Here is a 17,515-nt window from a genome sequence, read left to right on the forward strand (position 1 = left end):
TAAAGTAGTAAGAAAAAGCAATGACATACGGTAAAATGGAGTGGTTAGTCGTAAAAAGGATAAAAGAAATCAGGTCAATATAATACATACAATAAAATGATACAGCTACTCTGTTAAGGATAACACATGAGATATTTTGTGCTTTGAAACAGTAAAAAAATAAAAAAAATAAAAAATACAAGATAAGAAATTAGAAATATAACAGAAACCAAATACATATGATACACCTGCCCTTGAATATTATTTACAAAGCTAAAAAGCCAGTGCATAAACATTATACAAAATATAGCATTTAAAAAAAAAAACAGAAAATTCGCATGGCATCCAGTAATCACTGAACTTGGCAGTTGTCGTTTTCTTTTGGAGAGGCGCAGACCCGTTCCTGTTTCTCCGGGCTCTTTTTGAAGCTGCGAGAGCGCCTGCTAATTTTCTGTGCTGAAGCAGGCAGTAGGCTTTCACAGCTGTTTTTCTGTGGACTGTTGGTGAGTGGAGATAATACAGCTGCATTGCTCTGGATCGCCTTAGGCGCCTGCACCTAAAAGTACATGAACATGATGTCAGGAGAGAAAGCAACATTCAGCTGTCAAGAATGCCCAGTGGCAATGTCAGTGCACAAAACAACTCGTACTGTACACCTCTAGGGAAAGTGTTAAGATGTGGACAAGTGCAAATGTATAAATATAAGATCTTGCAATCAATCAGTTTTGTCTGCTCTAAAAACCCATACACCCAGCATGTACTTTCAAGAGAAGAACCAGTGCTGAATAGTAATTGAAAACTGGCTGTGCTGCAGGCTGACTAATGGTTTGCTCATCCTCTCCAGCACCCTGCCAACGGCTGGCATCTGTTTGACTTGAAGCTTAGCTGTTCATTAAGAATTTCAGCTTTTTTATTATCCATTAAATAGGTCTGTAATTGTAGAAAGATGTTTGAAGGCAGTTTTAAAACTTTAATTTAAAGCGAACCACTTCCTTTGGCCAATTTTTAGAGGGTCTATATGCAGAAATTGTAGCCCCATTCACTTACATTCCAAGTACCTCACTGTAACTCATATTCTTGCATTGATGTGAAGTCAAAATTAATTAGCATTAGTACTGTAGATTGAGCTTAACTTGTATTGAACCTAGAGTATTTCTTTGAATTGACAAATGGAAGCAGGAATGCAGAACTTCAGTCTTCATAAAAGCTTAACTACATCCTGAATCAGGTATTCAAGGTGGTGAATGGTATATCTGGGATATAAGTTACTCTACAGCATGTGGTCTTGCTTCCCTTTGAATTCTTAAATAATAACTGGGAAAATCTCCAGGAAATTGTGATCCAGGGGTAAGGTGACATGATTAGAGCTTCAGAGGAAGTCAAAAACTGACAGGAGAGCTTTAATGGTTCAGGGCACTTAACATCTTTCCATCTAATCTGAAATGTCACGCAGTTTCATTTGGAAATGCTTTCATGCTCAGTAATTTTAAAGGCAGTATTAATGAGTCAACTACAGAGTGTAGACACCTTTTCTGGGGGTCTGTGATGCCCTCCTGTGGTTAGAAGAATGACTAAACATTTTCAGCTACACAATGAGTTTTTAATGGCATATAGACTTGTCATGGTGAGTAGTCCCTCATTTTTGTTCTTAAAATACGTTAAAACATTTATAGCTTTGTAACTAAGATTTTTAATGTTTTTTAAAGTCTCTTCTGTTCACTAAGCCTGCATTTATTGATCCAAAGTACAGCAAAAACAGTAACATTTTGAAATATTTTTTACAATTATTTTAAAATGTAATTTATTTCTGTGATCAAAGCTTAATTTTCAGCATCATTACTCCAGTCTTCAGTGTCATATGATCCTTCAGAAATCAAAAGCTTGGAGTCTGTATAATTTTTTAAAAATAAATTCTAGAAATTAATACTTTTATTTAGCAAGGGTAATTTAAATTGATCACAAAAGATGATAAAGGCATTTATAAAAAAATATGTTTATTTAAGATAAATGCTGTTCTTCTGAACTTTGTATTCATTAAAGAAACCTGGAAAAAAAATTCTTCTCAGATGTTTTTCACATAATAATAATAATAATAATAATAATAATAATAATAATAATAATAATAACATAATATTATGATTTCTGAAGGATTATGTGACTGATATAATAATGCTGAAAATTCAGCTTTGAAAAAAAAAAAAAAAAAAAAACAGGAATAAATTATACTTTTTCAATTATTATATTCAAATAGAAAACAGTTATTTCAAATAGTAAAATCATTTTAAAATGTTATTGTTTTTGCTGTACTTTGGATCAAATAAATGCAGGTTTGGTGAGCAGAAGAGACTTCTTAAAAAAAAAAAAAAAAAAAACATGAAATCCTACTGTTCAAATACTTTTGACTGATTGTGTACACACATTTAAAAAAAAAAAAAAACAGTAACTAATAAAAAATAAAAAAATACTGAAGGCACAAAATTACTACTTTAGAATCAAAATGGAAAAACATTATATAGGGCCTTAGGAAACAGAGGCAGTTCTACTTACAGGGTATGACTTTCTGCCCTCTGCTGTCTGTCTGGAGATTTGCACAGGATGCTCTGTTGAAACTGAGCTCTGCTGAGTCGCAGTCTTTTGGGCGGCCAGACGAGGGCTGCAGCGCTGTACTGTGGTTCTGCGAATGATGAATGGACTCATCTCTCCCAGTGGAATATCTGCAAAACCTGCACAAAAAAAAAGTGTGTAAAAATAGCAATCAGTGGCATGTTCCTTTCACTGTAAAAACTTCATTGAGAATAACTCACATATGAATGTGATGTGGAGTATAGCGAATGACAAACTGTGATAACCTCTCACCTTTCTGAACAAGTTCAGGCAAACCCTCAGGTCTGAAATCCTCATCGTCTACATCTAGTGTGGCTTTAGGTGTGGTAGCCGCAGCTTTCAGTCTCTTGGTGATACTGTGCAGGGCTTCCTGTGCTTTGTTAGGAGTGTCATCTACTGCTCTCGGTCTCTTTCCTCCTGGCACGTTTGCTTTGTCTTCCACAGGTTTACTGTTTTCCAGGTCACTCTTCTCAGACCTGAGGGACCTCCTGGTCTTGGGAGTCTTTGTCTGGATGCTCAACTGCTTGAGCTGGTTCTTGAGGCTTTCGTTGGTCTCTTCCAGCTTGTGAACTTTGACCATGAGGCTGCAATATCGGTCCATGCTCTCATCCGCCTCACGGCTCTTTTCCTCCAAAGCTTCCTTAAGCTCTTGTAGTTCTTCCTGCAGGGCATCACCGTTTTCGGCATCACCTGTTAACAAGAAAGATGCTGTAATGGATGTCCTGATACATATGCATAATCCTAAATGTTTTATTCATTTCATATTCTTTCTTTGTCTAACATTTTTTAAAGGGGTCATGACATGAGAAATCAAATTTGCCTTGATCTTTTGGCATATAAGAGGTATTTGTACCATTAAAACATCTTGCAAGTTTCATAGCTTAAAATGTCCTCCTCATTATAAACAAAGCATTTATTTAATCAAGCTACAAAAATGGCTCGTTTGGATCTGAGATGACATCGCCCGGGCACAAGCATTTGCATAAACACTCCCTCCAGAGCAAGGCATCGATGAATAGTCATCTTCTCACCATAGGCCCTGCTTAAAGGAGAAGTCCACTTCCAGAACAAAAATTTACAGATAATTTACTCGCCCCCTTGTCATCCAAGATGTTCATGTCTTTGTTTCTTCAGTCGATGAGAAGTTATGTTTCTTGAGGAAAACGTTCCCGAATTTCTCTCCATATAGTGGACTTCAATGGTGCCCCTAAGTTTGAACTTCCAAAATGCAGTTTAAATGGAGCTTCAAATGGCTCTAAACTATCTCAGCCGAGGAAGAAGGGTCTTATCTAGCAAAGCGATTGGTCATTTTCAAAACAAATTGACAATTTATATACTTTGTAACCTCGATGGCTCGTCTTGTCTTAGTCTGCGTGAACTTGTTTTTTTTTCCGGTTCAATACGATCAATACGGTTAGGGTATGACAAAAAACTCCCATCTCATTTTCTTTCCCAATTTCAAAATCGTCCTACGTTGCTGCAGAAGTACCGACCCAGTGTTTACAAAGTGAACATGCAGAGAAGATCAAATGCCCTTTACTAAAGAAGGTGAAACAGCGATGTAGGACGATTTTGATATCGAAGAAAAAACGAGATGGGAGTTTTTCAACATACCCTAACTGTATTGACCCGGATTACACTGACTACGCATGTGCATCACAGAGACGAGATGAGTGTTTGAAGTTCTGACAGAGTCCACATTTGTCGTCACTAGGACAAATGGAGTGAAAGAACGTTCACTTTGATGCATTTGATTTAAACAGCTCGTCTGTGTCTGTACAGAAATCAGAAGGATCCCAGCATAAGGAACAAGTATTTGAGGATTGATCAGATTCATGGAGTTCGATAAGAAAATGTTTCCTATGCAATGACGTTAGCCAATCATAACAGTAACCTTAAAGGACCCACCCCTTAAAAACAAGTCATTACAGACAGAGGGGCAGAATGAGGGTCATATTTCCACATATTTATTAGTTTTTTTGTGCAAAAACTTCATTAACATTATAAATAAACCTCAAGGAACATATCAAAATCATTTTAAAAAAAGAATCCATGTCATGATCCCTTTAAAATTCTAAAAACTTGGGAAAGATTTAAAATGTGGACAATTCTGAAATTGACTGAAAACAACAACCAGTCCATACCTTGTTTCTGTGAGTCTGTGAGTGCCTGTCCCTGCTGCTGAAGTTCTTCCTGAAGTGCCTGCTTCTCAGTCTCCAGCTGTTTGCATGACTTCATCCACAAATTGATCTTACTCATAGCACTGTCCTTCTCTTTGGACAAGCGCACAATCTTTGAGTCTAACTCAGCCTACAGAGACAAAGACCAATGAATATGAAGGTTTATTACTTTATCTACACTCTAAAAAAAATGGTTAAAAAAAAAAAAATGTTATCCCAAATGCTGGGTTGGGTCATTTTATTGGGGTTTTAAAAAAAATATTTTTACTTAGGTGCTTTTTTTTTAAAAAAAAAAAACTTGTTGGGTCATTTTATTGAATTATTTTTAATTTTTTTTTTTATCCTGGTGACGGGTAGTTTTTAATTTTACTGAGTTTAATGTTAAAATATGTTCTCTAATGTCAGTACTGTTTGTTTGTAGGCAGTTTTTAGAGTTAGTCATGGCATCTTTACACACATCGGCATGAGAATTAGCACTATTTCGGTAAAAAGTGATTACAGAGAACGGTTGAATACACTAAAATTAAAATTCAACTTTTAAAATGTTACATTTTTTATGTCTAAAATGCTTGTTAAATGAGTTTAAATGTATGTAATATTGTAAACTATAATGTATTCACCCAAATAAATTCAATTTGTCTTGTATTTTGTCCATGTGTTCTTGCTTAATAATAAATGTTCATCTTTTTGCCTCTGGTAATTCTGTGTGTGTTTTCCAGTCCATTTAAAACCAGCAATATCATTTTAAACAATAGTTGACTTAAATAAAATAACCCAGCAGGTAAAAACATTTAACACAACCAGCTGGGTCAAAATAACCCAGCATGTGTTCTGTCCAATATTTACCCAGTGCTGGGTTGTTTTTAACCCAGCATTTTTTTAGAGTGTAAACTTAAAATGAAACATGACAGTTGTATCATATATAGTGTAATTAAAAACAATAGCTAAAATTAAACAAAACAATACCTTTTCTTTTTCAAAATGCTCCAGTTTGTTTTGTAACTCCTTTAAGGTAGAGTCCACATCTGCATTTTGAGACTTGAAGCTATTGAGGTCTGATAGATACTGTGCAGCCTTTTCTTCAACTGCCTTAATTTCTTCCTTCAGTCCATTACGCTCCATCTCATGCTGTAGAAAAAAAACTTAACTTGATAAGAAAAACAGTAAAACGAGTAATTTTGTCAAATAATATTACAACTTAAAATAACGGTTTTCTACTTCTATATAAATCAAATGTAAAAATGTTTCTTTAAAATGTAATTTATGACTGATGGAAAAACTTAATTTTCAGCAGCCATTACTCCAGTCTTCAGTGTCACATGATCCTTCATAAATCATTCTAATATACTGGATTGCTGCTCAAGAAACATTTGTTTTTTTAACAGATGAAAATAATTTTTTGGACTTGTGACATGTTTTTCAGGATTCTTTTTAGGATGTATACTATAAAATTACTACTGTCACATTTACTGCTTTCTTTAATTTTTTTCATAAAAGCTTAGATATTATAATCATACTTCTGGCAAACAAGCATTCTTGATACTGTGCCTTTATGTTATTTGCAAACATTTCAACTGAATTCAACACTTAACAGAATGAAAACAACAACAACAAGAAATTGCTCTCTTATTATGCATTGTTAACACAACACCTCTTGCCAGAACGTACAGTGCTGCTCTCATAAAAAAAACACATTGTTGCAATCTGCCCACCTGATGCTGTACATGTTTCAGGTTCTCCTCATGCCTCCTGTTGTTTTCCTTTATCTGAACATCATGACTTTCTTGAATATCTGATACATTTTTCTGCAGGCCATCTTTCTCTGTTGTCAATGCTTCCAAGCTGAGCTGGAATGTGCAAAGAAAACGGAGTGTAAGCAGAGAATGAACGTTCGCAAAGCCAGTGTATAACATAGCAAAGGAGTAAAAATTCTTACCTTGTATGTTTCGATTTGTTTTTGAGACTCCTGCAGCTGACAAGCCAATAGATTTTGATTAATCTCCAAAGCATTCTGCCTTTCCCTTGCCTCACACAGTTCATGCTGGTGTTGTGTCTGGAGGTGCAAACTGCTCTCATGTAGTGCATTTAACTGAAAATGAATATAAACAAAAATGAATGTGTGAAATAAAAACAACGGGAGAAAATAAGAACAGCTATAAGGTGACAAAAAATACCTTTTCTGTTAGTTCTGTGTTCATGAGCTTCATAGCATCAAGTTGGCTTTCCAGCTGTTGGATATTATTCTCCAAAGAAGCTACACTTGTCTGCAATACCTCTATCTTGGTAGACTGCATCTGTGTTGTCTCCTCCAACTGTGCAATAATAGACTGCAACTCAGCCTTGTCCTTTTTCAATTCATCTCGCTCTTCTTTAACTGAAGACAGTGCCTGCAGCTCAGCTATTTGTGACTGAAGTCGTGCGTTTTCTTCGCTGAGCTCCTGTTGCTTGTTTTCAAAGTCTTTAAGGAGCAAATCATTGGATGAGCGAAGCTCCACTTGGCACCTTTCATATTCAAGGACTCTCTGTGCAAACTCTTTGTTTTCAGATTGTAAAGACTGCAACCGAGAGGTCAAATCCTGTGCTGTCTGTTCTTTCGATTCTACTTCTGTTCGACAGAGTTGAAGTTCCTCCTCCATGGCACCAACTTTGAATTGGAAGTCTTTGATTATTTGTTGCTGGTTTACGGTTGCCTCTTCCACAGATTTAAGCTTTTCAGAAGCTGCTTGATTGGACAACTGCAATTCGTGAATTAAGTTGTTCTTTTGTTGAAGTTCTTGCTCAAGTTTATACTTCTCCTCCTTGAGATCTTTCAGCTCACTAACCATCTCTTCAATTTTCTTGGTAAGCTCTTGCGTTTCAGCTTGTACCTCCTCGAGCTCGGCTTTGGCAGTTTCTGCTTGAAGAACGGCGTCTTCTAGATTCTGTTCAGAAAGTTCTTTCTCTCTCTCAAGCCTTTCAATGTTGTCCTGAAGAACATCTGCCTTCCTCTGTGCAGCTTTGAGCAGCTGACTCATGTGGTTCTTTTTCCGTTCATCAGATTCAATCCGTACCTTTAGTTTTTCAATACCCTGTCTCATCTGAGCCACCTCCTCTTGAGTGGAAATTAACCTAGAGGCTATTTCACCTTTCTCCAAAAGTGATGATTCAAGTGACTGGGACAGCCTGATGTTCTCATGCTCGAGTGAATGAATCTTGGAAGACATGTTTTCAGACTCTCTTGAGGCAAAATTCTCATTGTTTTTTAAACTATTCAATTCACTCAACAGATTTTTTTTGTCTTCATTCAAAAGAGACACCGTATTCTCAAGGTTTTGAGATTGTTGAACGAGCTGCTCTTTTTCTTTTAGCAGGGCATCAATTTGGTTAGATGTCGCCTCGTTTTGTCTTTTCCCCATCCTAATGTCCTCTTCGAGCTCTTTTATAAGTTCTCGTGTATTGGACTCTCTCTTCTCCAGAAGCTCAGCCTTTTCTTTCCACTTTATTAAAGAGAGATTTTCACTTTCCCTTTCATCAGCACACAAAATAAGCTCTTCTTTAAGTCGCCCACCTTCTGCCATAGTCATATTAAGCTGTTGTTCAAGGCTGCAATTTGTCCTCCTAACTGCTTCAAGGTCTGCCGCTTGCTTCTGTTTCTGTTCTTGTATCTCTTCTATGTCAGCCTCCATGGACAGGATGTGCTTCTCTAAATTGGCCTTTTCGGAACGCACTCTTTTTAGTTCGCTCTCAGTCTGGAAAAACTTCTCACTCCACTCACCTTTTGCCATCTCTAAGCTTTCTATCATCTCCATAACATCTGAGAGCTGGCATGTGGAGGTCTGTAACTGTAGTCTCAATGAATCAATCTCCTCTGTCAACTTTCCAATGTGATTATTCATTTTCTGGTTTTCCTGAGTGCCAGATGTCAACTTGTCTGTGACGTTTGTCTTTTCTCCTTCCATTTCACGAATTTTGCCCTCCAAGTCTGAGCACAAGTCTTTTCTTACTGCCATTTCAGATTCCAAGAGTTCAAACTGGGACTGCAAATGAACAAGCTCAGCTTCTCGCTTCCTTAGAGTTTCCTTAAGTGTTTCAAGTTCCACAAGTGATTTTTCACTTTCCGGGCTAATATCTGGAGCAGAGTCTGACTGTTCAGGTTGATGCGTTATGTTCTCTTGTGCTTCATGTGTCATCTTTTCCATTTCCTGATCAAGATGGGAAAAATATGAATACAAATGAAGAGAAGATATATCAAATAGCTTTTTAAACTTTTATTTTACCAAAGTACATTTTCAAAATGCAGTGATTTAAAGGTATCATTTGCCATTTTCTTATTTATTTCATACTGGTGCCATTGTAAAAAAAAAAAGAAAGGTACAGATAAAAGTCAGTCATTATCAATTTACTTCAAGTGAATTACACCTTTAAGCCATTTAACATTAGAATTAAAAACATCTACGATTATGTTGTGAAATGCATAGGTTACCTGGGAGGTTTCAGTAGCCAGCAAGGAGGATGATGCAAGGTCCAGTTCCTGCAGTTGTTGCATGGTTGCCTCCAGTTGTGAGGACAAGATCTCTGTGTGTTGCTTTTCTTCTCTGAGTTTGGCCTCTAACTCGTTTCTGATACAGAGCATTTGCTGCTCCATCCTCTGGAGCTCTTCAGCATGCTGTAATTTGAGTTGCTCTATTTTAACTCCTGTTTGCTCCTCCATGGTTCTGATAGCCTTCTCAAGCTCCCTGTTTGTATTTTGCATTTGCTCTTTCAGCAGTACATGTTTGCCATCCTCATCTGATGACAAGGACGTTTGGGTCTCTTCTTGTGAATCAAGATGCTCTCCAGGTGATGAAATACCCTGGACAGCAACATCTTCTTCAAAGGGCAAAATAGAGGTGTTAGCAAATGGCATTTCGCAAATATCTTGATCATTATCATCTACAGTTTGCGCTTTTTTCAGTGTGTCTGCATCAGAGTTTGCTGCAGGAATCTTCTCAGACTGAAGCTGTGCTATGTAAGTTTGCTGTTCTGCAAACTGAGATACCAGAGAATCATTTGCCTGTTTTAATTGATCTATTTGCTTGAGGGAATTCTGAGCATCTGCTTTTAATTCTTGAATATTGGATTCCAACTTAAGTTTTTGTTCCATAAGATTGTTGTACATGGCTTCAAGGTTTGCCAGCTTACAATTCTCTTGCTCTAGAGAAACTTTAAGTGTTTCATGGGTTACACGTAAAGACTCCAACTCGGCGACTAATGCAGAACTGGATTGTTGTTCTTTCTGCGTTTCCTCCAAACACGCAGATAGCTGTGACACTTCAAGTGCGCTCTTTGCATAGTCTTCTTTGACAGACTCGAGTTCTGTTTGTAGGATGGACCTCTGTGCCTCACTCTCACCTAACTTTGCTTCAAGAACACTGATGTTGCCTTGCAGTGCCTCTACTTGTGCATCAAATGAATTAATGCAGGTTTCATTATCTTCAAGATCCATCTGCAACATTTCAAGCTGTACTTCGATTTTGCTTAATTTTATGTTTTTTTCGTTCAGTGTCTCTAACACTTTAGCTTGCTCAGACTGAGACTCCTTAAGTTTTTCTTTCAAAGTTTTAACCTCGCAGGTTTTTGCGGCTTCTTGGCTTTTTAAATCTGCCAAAGCAGCTTTGAGACTTTCTATCTCCTGCTCATGTGGAGACGCACTTTGTTTTAAGTCTTCAAGTTCCTTTGCAACTTTCTGATAGGAATCAGTGACCTCCCTAAGTTGGTCCTTGGATAAGTCAAAATCTTGCTTCAACTGTACAATTTCGAGAGCAGCCTCCTCTTGTTTCTCTGAAGCATTTCTGGCCTGTAGACATTTGCTTTGTAATTCTGCTTCAATAACACTTATTTGCTCCTCTAAGCTATTTTGTTTTTTAAGATGAGTTTCCATTTCAGAGACATGAACTTCAGTTTCCTTGTTGTGTCTTTCAGTAAGCTCCTTGATACTTGTCTCTAACAACGCTTTTTCTTCAGATAAACCTTGTACATTTTTTTCCAGACTTAAATTCTGCTCTACAGAAGAGTCAAACTGTTTCTGAAGACTTTCCAGTGAATTCTTTAGTGTGGTGGACAAATGATTTGAGGCCTCAAGCTCAGTTTGTGTTAACACAATCTTTTCCGCCATTGCATCTCTTTCAGCAAGTGCTCCTGTCATTTCAGAAACCTGTGTAAGAAGATTTTCTTTTTCTTGGCAAACAATATCATGGGATTTCTGGAGGCTTTCGTACTTCTCAGCTAGATCATTAATTTTATTTTCGACCTCTTGTTGTTTCACTTTGAGTTGTGCATTATCATGCTCCAAGCTTGATGCCTTCCTTCTTTCTTCCTCTATATCTTTTACAAGATTCTCAGCTATTGTCTTCTGATGTCCCAACTCAGTGGCTGTCTGAACTTGTAGTTCCTTTAGCTTTTCCAGGGAACTTCTGGTTTCTTCTGCCTCAGAAACAAGAGAATTAAACTGCTCTTCAAGAGAACAGAAGGACTTATTCTTTTGTAACAGAGATTCAACTTCAAGAACAAGATCTTTTTCCCTCTTTTCCACCAAAGACACTTTCTCAGCTAGATCTTCTTTGACTTTAGAAAGATCATCATACTTTGCTTGGATATCTGCATTTGAATCTTTTTGAGACTTTAGGTCTGATTCCAACAGGGCAATCTTCTCAAGTACCTCCTGCAGAGATGTTTCCATATTCAGTTTTTCTTGTTCCAGCTCTTTGTTTTGTACAAGGTGGTCTTCGCATTCTTTAGCTAACATTTCTTTCTCCTCTTTGAATTTCTCTAGCTCCTGCTCTTGCAAGGCAAAGGTTTCCTGAAGATGCTCAATCTTAGTTTTGTTCATTTCAATAATAGAGTCCTTTGATTTAGCCAGGTCGCAAGCACTTTCATATTCTGCAAGGAGTTGACCGTGGGCCTTCTCCAATCCATCCACCTTACTTGTTTCTTGATGCAGTTTAGCTTCAAGCTCACTCACCTGCTCCTGCATCAGAGTGATTTGTTGCTTCAAATTGTCCATTTCCTTATTGTGTTTTTGATGCGTCTCACTAAACTGCTGTTGAAGCTCCTCATACACTCTACCTTTTTCCTCCAGCTCCACACATTTTACAAGCAGTTCACCTTTGAGTGAATCAATTTGACCAGATAAGCAAATCTTCTCGTTTTCTAAATCCTGCATCCTTTTCTGGAGACCATCTTGAGCATCATTGAGTTTGGCCTTGTCACTTGCCAGATCTGCAATTTTACTGAGCATTTCTTCACGGTTGGATTCAGTGTTATTTATCAACTGTTCCTTTTCGGTTTTCCACTGCAGAAGAGCCTCATACTCTTTCTTTATCTCAGCAACCTCTTTCTGACAGGAGTTTGAGGTCATTTTGAGGTCTTCATTTTCCTTCTCCATAGCACAAATCTTACTAGCTTTGAGTTCAACTTCATGAACTAGTTTTTGCAACTCTGCCTGAGTCTTCGTATTCTTTGCTTCTATTTCAGCAAGAGTTTTCTTGGCATTTTCCAGTTCTTGAGCAGATGATGCACTTTGACGGTCCATTTTTTTGCGAAGCTCAGTCAGTTCTTCACTCTGGGTTTGTGTCTTAACTGAAAGTAGAAAGTAAAATGATAAGATGAAGAAACCTTCTTTAAAATGTTACAATAAAATACATGTAATTTGCACATTTTTAATAATAAACTTTTAAAGCATACCTTTTAAATCATCAACCATTGTACGGTTTTTGGCAAGGTTTTGCTCAATATTTTGTTTTTCATCTTCAAGTTGTTTGACCCTTTTCATTCCTTGATCTAATTGACAACTAAGAGAATTCTTTTCTCTCTGCATCTCCTAGGATAAGAAGAAACAACACATTCAAATGCTGGCATGCTCTAAAAAGTAAAATCTGTTATTATTAAATAAAAATAAGCCAATTAATACTTTATCTTTAACAGATACACAAAGTACTTACATCAGATTTCTTCTTTAACTCTGTCTCCTTGACTTGACTGGCCTGTAACGCCTGTTCAGACCTGAGAAGTTTCTGTTTCAGCTCCTCTAAATCTTTCTCCAGCCGATTCTTCAGAGCAGTTACCTTTGAAACCAATGACATTTTCTTGTGATTATGCATGTTTGTGTTAGGCATTTGAAAATAAACAAAGAGAGAAATATAATGAACAGAAATCCGTTATTCATAACATTCCTAAACATTATTCATAGCTGAATTTTCAGATTACCTTGTCCATATCTGACTGCAAAACATTGTGGTCTTTTTTGGCTTGCTGGATCTCCATACTCATTTTATTTTTCACCTGGTTAAACTGCTGATCAAGAGCTTGATGGGAGCTTTGAAGTTGTGCAAGTTCCTGAAATGAGCGAGAGGACAAACATTTGTAAGTTTTTACTCATTCAATATTAAAAAATATAAAACAAATGTTAAATGAATTATATCTGACAGTAAGACAAGACCTTTTGACTCTCTCTCTCCTGGTCCTTGATTTTCTGCTCCAGAGCTCTATGCATGCTTTCAGCATTATGTCTCTGACAGTTCATCTCCTCTGTTACCTGCTTCAGCTTCATCTCAAGGGATGAACACTGAGGAGTCAAATCAGCCAGAGATTACTATATTCACATGTTGCAACCCATAACTTAAAAGATAAGATGATAAAATACAAATGCATTAAGCTGACCGATGGTACAATACCTTAGAAACCGACTGCTCATACTGCCCTGTAGCCTTTGTGAGTTCATCTCTGGACTTGCTGAGGAGTTTGTCCTTCTCTGCCAGATCTTTCTTAGCCATTTCGAGTTGACTTTGAATTTCACTGAATTTATTGATTTGATTTTTCATTTCCTTTTCTTGAGCCTGAATACGGAGCTCTAACTCAGAAATCTTTGACCTTAAATCTAAGCAGCATAGAGAAGAAAGAGAGAGAAAAAGAGGAAACAAAATTTGTTACCTTGAGGCTGTTGAAGATTATCAGTGTAGTGCTGTATTCACAAACATATTTTAATTTACATTATAAAAAAATAAATCCATCTGCAAGGCCAGACCAACCTTGATTTATATTCTTAAGCTGTTCCATCTGCTGTGATCCAGCTGTGTCACTTTGAGTGCTTGATGTGAACTGCTGGTGGGGCTTTATTGGTGTGTCATCATAAGACCATGACATCCCAGAGGGTCCGTTTCGTCTCCGAGAGGGTGTCTCCATCACAGTCAAAGACTGATGACTGTGTGTTTGGTCTTGCTGCCAGGGAAAAATTGAGGAGCCTGCTTGCTGTCTTGCAATGTCTTTATGGCTCACTGCAGACTGGTTCAGAAGCTTCAAGTGTTACACAAAAAGAGATGCATTACTATTTAGTAAATTAATACAAAAAAATAAAAATTTAAATTTAAAGTTGTCCAAATGAAGTTCTTAATAATGCATATTACTAATCAAAAATTAATTTCTAATATATTTACAGTAGGAATTTTACAAAATATCTTCATGGAACATGATTTTTACCTAGTGTCCTATTGATTTTTTGCATAAAAGAAAAATCGATAATTTTGACCCATACAATGTATTTTTGGCTATTGCTACAAATATACCCCAGCGACTTAAGGCTGGTTTTGTGGTCCAGGGTCACATATGTATCTTACTTACTTTAACTTGCATGACTTTGATTTCAGCTTCCAACCTTTTCCGCTCCTCAACCTCCCGATTGTACTTTTCCTGTAGGTCGCTAATTTTTGAGTCTGAAAATGCAATATTACAGTGTTAAAGTGTGTTGCATCCATTCTGAATTACATTTTTGCTTTCTGTAACTCACATCTTACCTTGCTGCCAGTGATTAGGTGTTGCAGGGGTTGCAAAAGTTTTCTGTGGCGTAGTGAACTGCTGGATTTCTGAAGCATGTGAAGTTTGGGATCGTTCCAAGTCATGCTTGTACCTAAATAAAAAAGATAAAATTAAGCCAAGATGAGTCTTATTTGGCTAGTTTAGAATATGTGCTGATACCTAAAGGTTATTCAATTATTTACTTATATACTAAAACATAATTATTATTAAACACTGTCCGCTTACTTTTTGATCTCCTGTTCAAGTCTATCAATCTGCTTCTTGGACGAGTTGAGTTGACCCTCCAAATAGTTCACCTGTTGCTCCTTAGTTTGGATGTCATGTGTAAGTTTCTGTCTAGTCTTTTCCAGACCTTCACAAGATTCTACCAAAGATTGATTCTCCCTCTTAAGGGCAGATGCTTCACTTTTCTCACTGTCCATCTGTAAGGAAACATAATACAAGCATAATGCAAATTTAACTGCATTCATTAAGATGCTAAAAAGGAAATCCACTCTCAGGTAACTGACCTTTTGCCTCTGTTTTTGTAATGTAGCTTCAAGGGAATCCAGCTGAAACTGTTTCTGTTGTCTTTCCTTTTTTAACTTGTCAAGCTGCGCTTCAATCTCTTGGATCTTTTGTAAGGCCTTTGCAGGAAGGCCATCCTTCCACTCTTCTACAGCCCAGCTCATGTTTACTGAAAATGCTGTGTTGCTCCTCAAAGACACTCTAGCATGCTCTGAAAAATGAAGCAAGACAGGCATTTTTTTCAGAAAACCCACAATTAAGCAGATGAAACCTTATATAATCATATATAACATATATAAAACAGGCTACAAAACCGAAACAACAACAACATATACAATTGATCATATACAATAATATACTCACGATGATGATCAATAATTTCAATTTTAATTCAGTGTGTTTAAAAGTATTCACCTTCACTAAAAAAAAAAAAACTAAAGGTTTTGGATAGTAAGATTTGTAATGTTTTCCTCTTCTGCTCACCACACCTGCATTTTTTAATCCAAAATACAAGCAAAATAGTGAAGCAGTAATACTGTGAAATATGTTTACTATTTGAAATAACCATTTACTATTTGATATATTTTAAAATTCAATTTATTCCTGTGATCAGCGCTAATTTTTTAGCATCATTACTCCAGTGTCACATGATCCTTCAGAAATCATTTTAATATGCTAATTTGCTGCTCAAAAAACATTATTATTATTATTAATTATTATCATCAATATTTAAAACACTTGAGTAATTTTTTAGGATTCTTTGATGAATATCAGGATTTATCTGAAATAAAAAGCTTTTGTAATATCATACACTATACCCTTCAAAAAGCTTGGAGCCAATAATAATATTAATAAATGCTTTTTGAGCAGCAAATCAGAATATTAGAATGACTTACAAAGGATTGTGTGACTAGAGTAATGACACTAAAAATTCAGCTTTGAAATCGCAGGAATAAATGACATTTTAAAATATATTCAAGTAGAAAAAAGTTATTTTAAATAGTAAAAATATTTTGTTGTACTTTGGATCAAATAAATGCAGGCTTGGTGAGCAGAAGAGACTTCTTTAAAAAACATTTTACTGTCTAAAAACTTTTGACTGGCAGTGTATATTTTGATGCAATTTAATGTTTCTACAGTTTTCTTATAAAGTGTGTTTTTCATTGCCTATCACATAATATGTTAGATACAATAATAATAATAATAATAAAAATATATAAATATTGGCAAATCTAGCATTCAATGCAGTTAATGAATGGAGAATACAGAATGGTTTCTAATTGATTTTTAGCACCATATTCTGAACTGCAGCCACAGTCTGACAAAACAATTTATAATTGTGACCACAATTTGTCAAACTCACATTTTGCATTTTATGCCTGTATTAAATGCGTAGCAATTTAGCTACTACTAGAATCTACCTAAAATTAGGAGCTATAAAACTTATTTATGTGACAGCTTACATGTCAAAAGAGTTCATAAGTACATGAGATGTATTGTAACAATAATTTAAACAGAAACACAATTCATAAAATGCATTGTATTTTTTTTTTTGTACTCATATCAAGTGAAATTTGCAAAGAGGACCTTCAGGATAAAAACCGATTTTGGTATTATATATTTTAATTTACTCGTACCAAAAAAGTAAAACCATTATAAAAGTTTTATTTAATATATACAAATAAACATGAAACGCTTAGAATGACAATACAAAACGATAGACATCACCACGCGTTTGGTTTTAACACATCAGTCAAATGAATTTATAACGACCAAGACTTTAGACATATCTCACTCTCAGCAATAACATACAAGCGTTACATTCTACCAAAAAAAAAAAAAAAATAATATATATATATATATAAAATATCTTACCAGAACTACAGTAAAAACCCTTCACCGTTACTCCACGATTACTTTCAAGGTTCTTCTTCTCGTGCTCTTCAGTTACTGGAGTAGAAAATTCAAAAAGGGTTCAACATCGTTGTTGACTAAATGCAGCGTCGTCATTGGCGCGTTTGACGTATGACGTAGGAACACATCGACCCCTGATTGGACAATCTTATCGGTTCGAATTTAGCTCCACCCATTGTTTTCCATATATTTATTTTAGAACTGCAACGAATGACTAATCGGTTGGGTCAGTTATTTAGCTTTCGTCCAAACTGCAGACGCCCGAAGACAAATGAAAGCTTCAAACTGAATTCATTCCATCTTTAATACTCATATTTGTTACAAAGAAAACTTAAAGCGTTCTTGTCTATATTACTGGCACCTGAAATGGAGTTTTGAGCAAAACTGGTGATTATAATAAACGCACCACTTATGATTTGTGATTATGTGTAATCATTTCTAATCCCTTGCTGTTATGCACTTCTGAATGGTTACACTTCTGTTCCTGTTTGTGTTCCTGAATG

At 36.1% G+C, this 17,515-nt stretch overlaps 1 protein-coding gene across 1 annotated transcript; it reads right to left on the minus strand.

The window, feature by feature from the left end:
• cenpf (centromere protein F) lies at positions 1-17,070 on the minus strand. The gene is made up of 20 exons (XM_051134010.1): positions 16,974-17,070; positions 15,101-15,309; positions 14,817-15,013; positions 14,570-14,682; positions 14,397-14,488; positions 13,808-14,072; positions 13,454-13,656; positions 13,219-13,344; positions 12,987-13,115; positions 12,722-12,844; positions 12,465-12,600; positions 9,226-12,359; positions 6,938-8,944; positions 6,700-6,852; positions 6,476-6,610; positions 5,730-5,891; positions 4,728-4,893; positions 2,836-3,273; positions 2,527-2,702; positions 1-535 (listed from the first exon to the last, which is right to left on the minus strand). Exons 2-20 carry the CDS (start codon positions 15,260-15,262, stop codon positions 332-334), a joined length of 8,121 nt encoding a protein of 2,706 aa, XP_050989967.1. The 5' UTR covers positions 15,263-15,309; positions 16,974-17,070; the 3' UTR covers positions 1-331.
• Positions 17,071-17,515: the final 445 nt, after the last annotated feature.

Source organism: Labeo rohita, chromosome 17 (assembly GCF_022985175.1).
Source record: "Labeo rohita strain BAU-BD-2019 chromosome 17, IGBB_LRoh.1.0, whole genome shotgun sequence".
Taxonomy (NCBI): domain Eukaryota; kingdom Metazoa; phylum Chordata; class Actinopteri; order Cypriniformes; family Cyprinidae; genus Labeo; species Labeo rohita.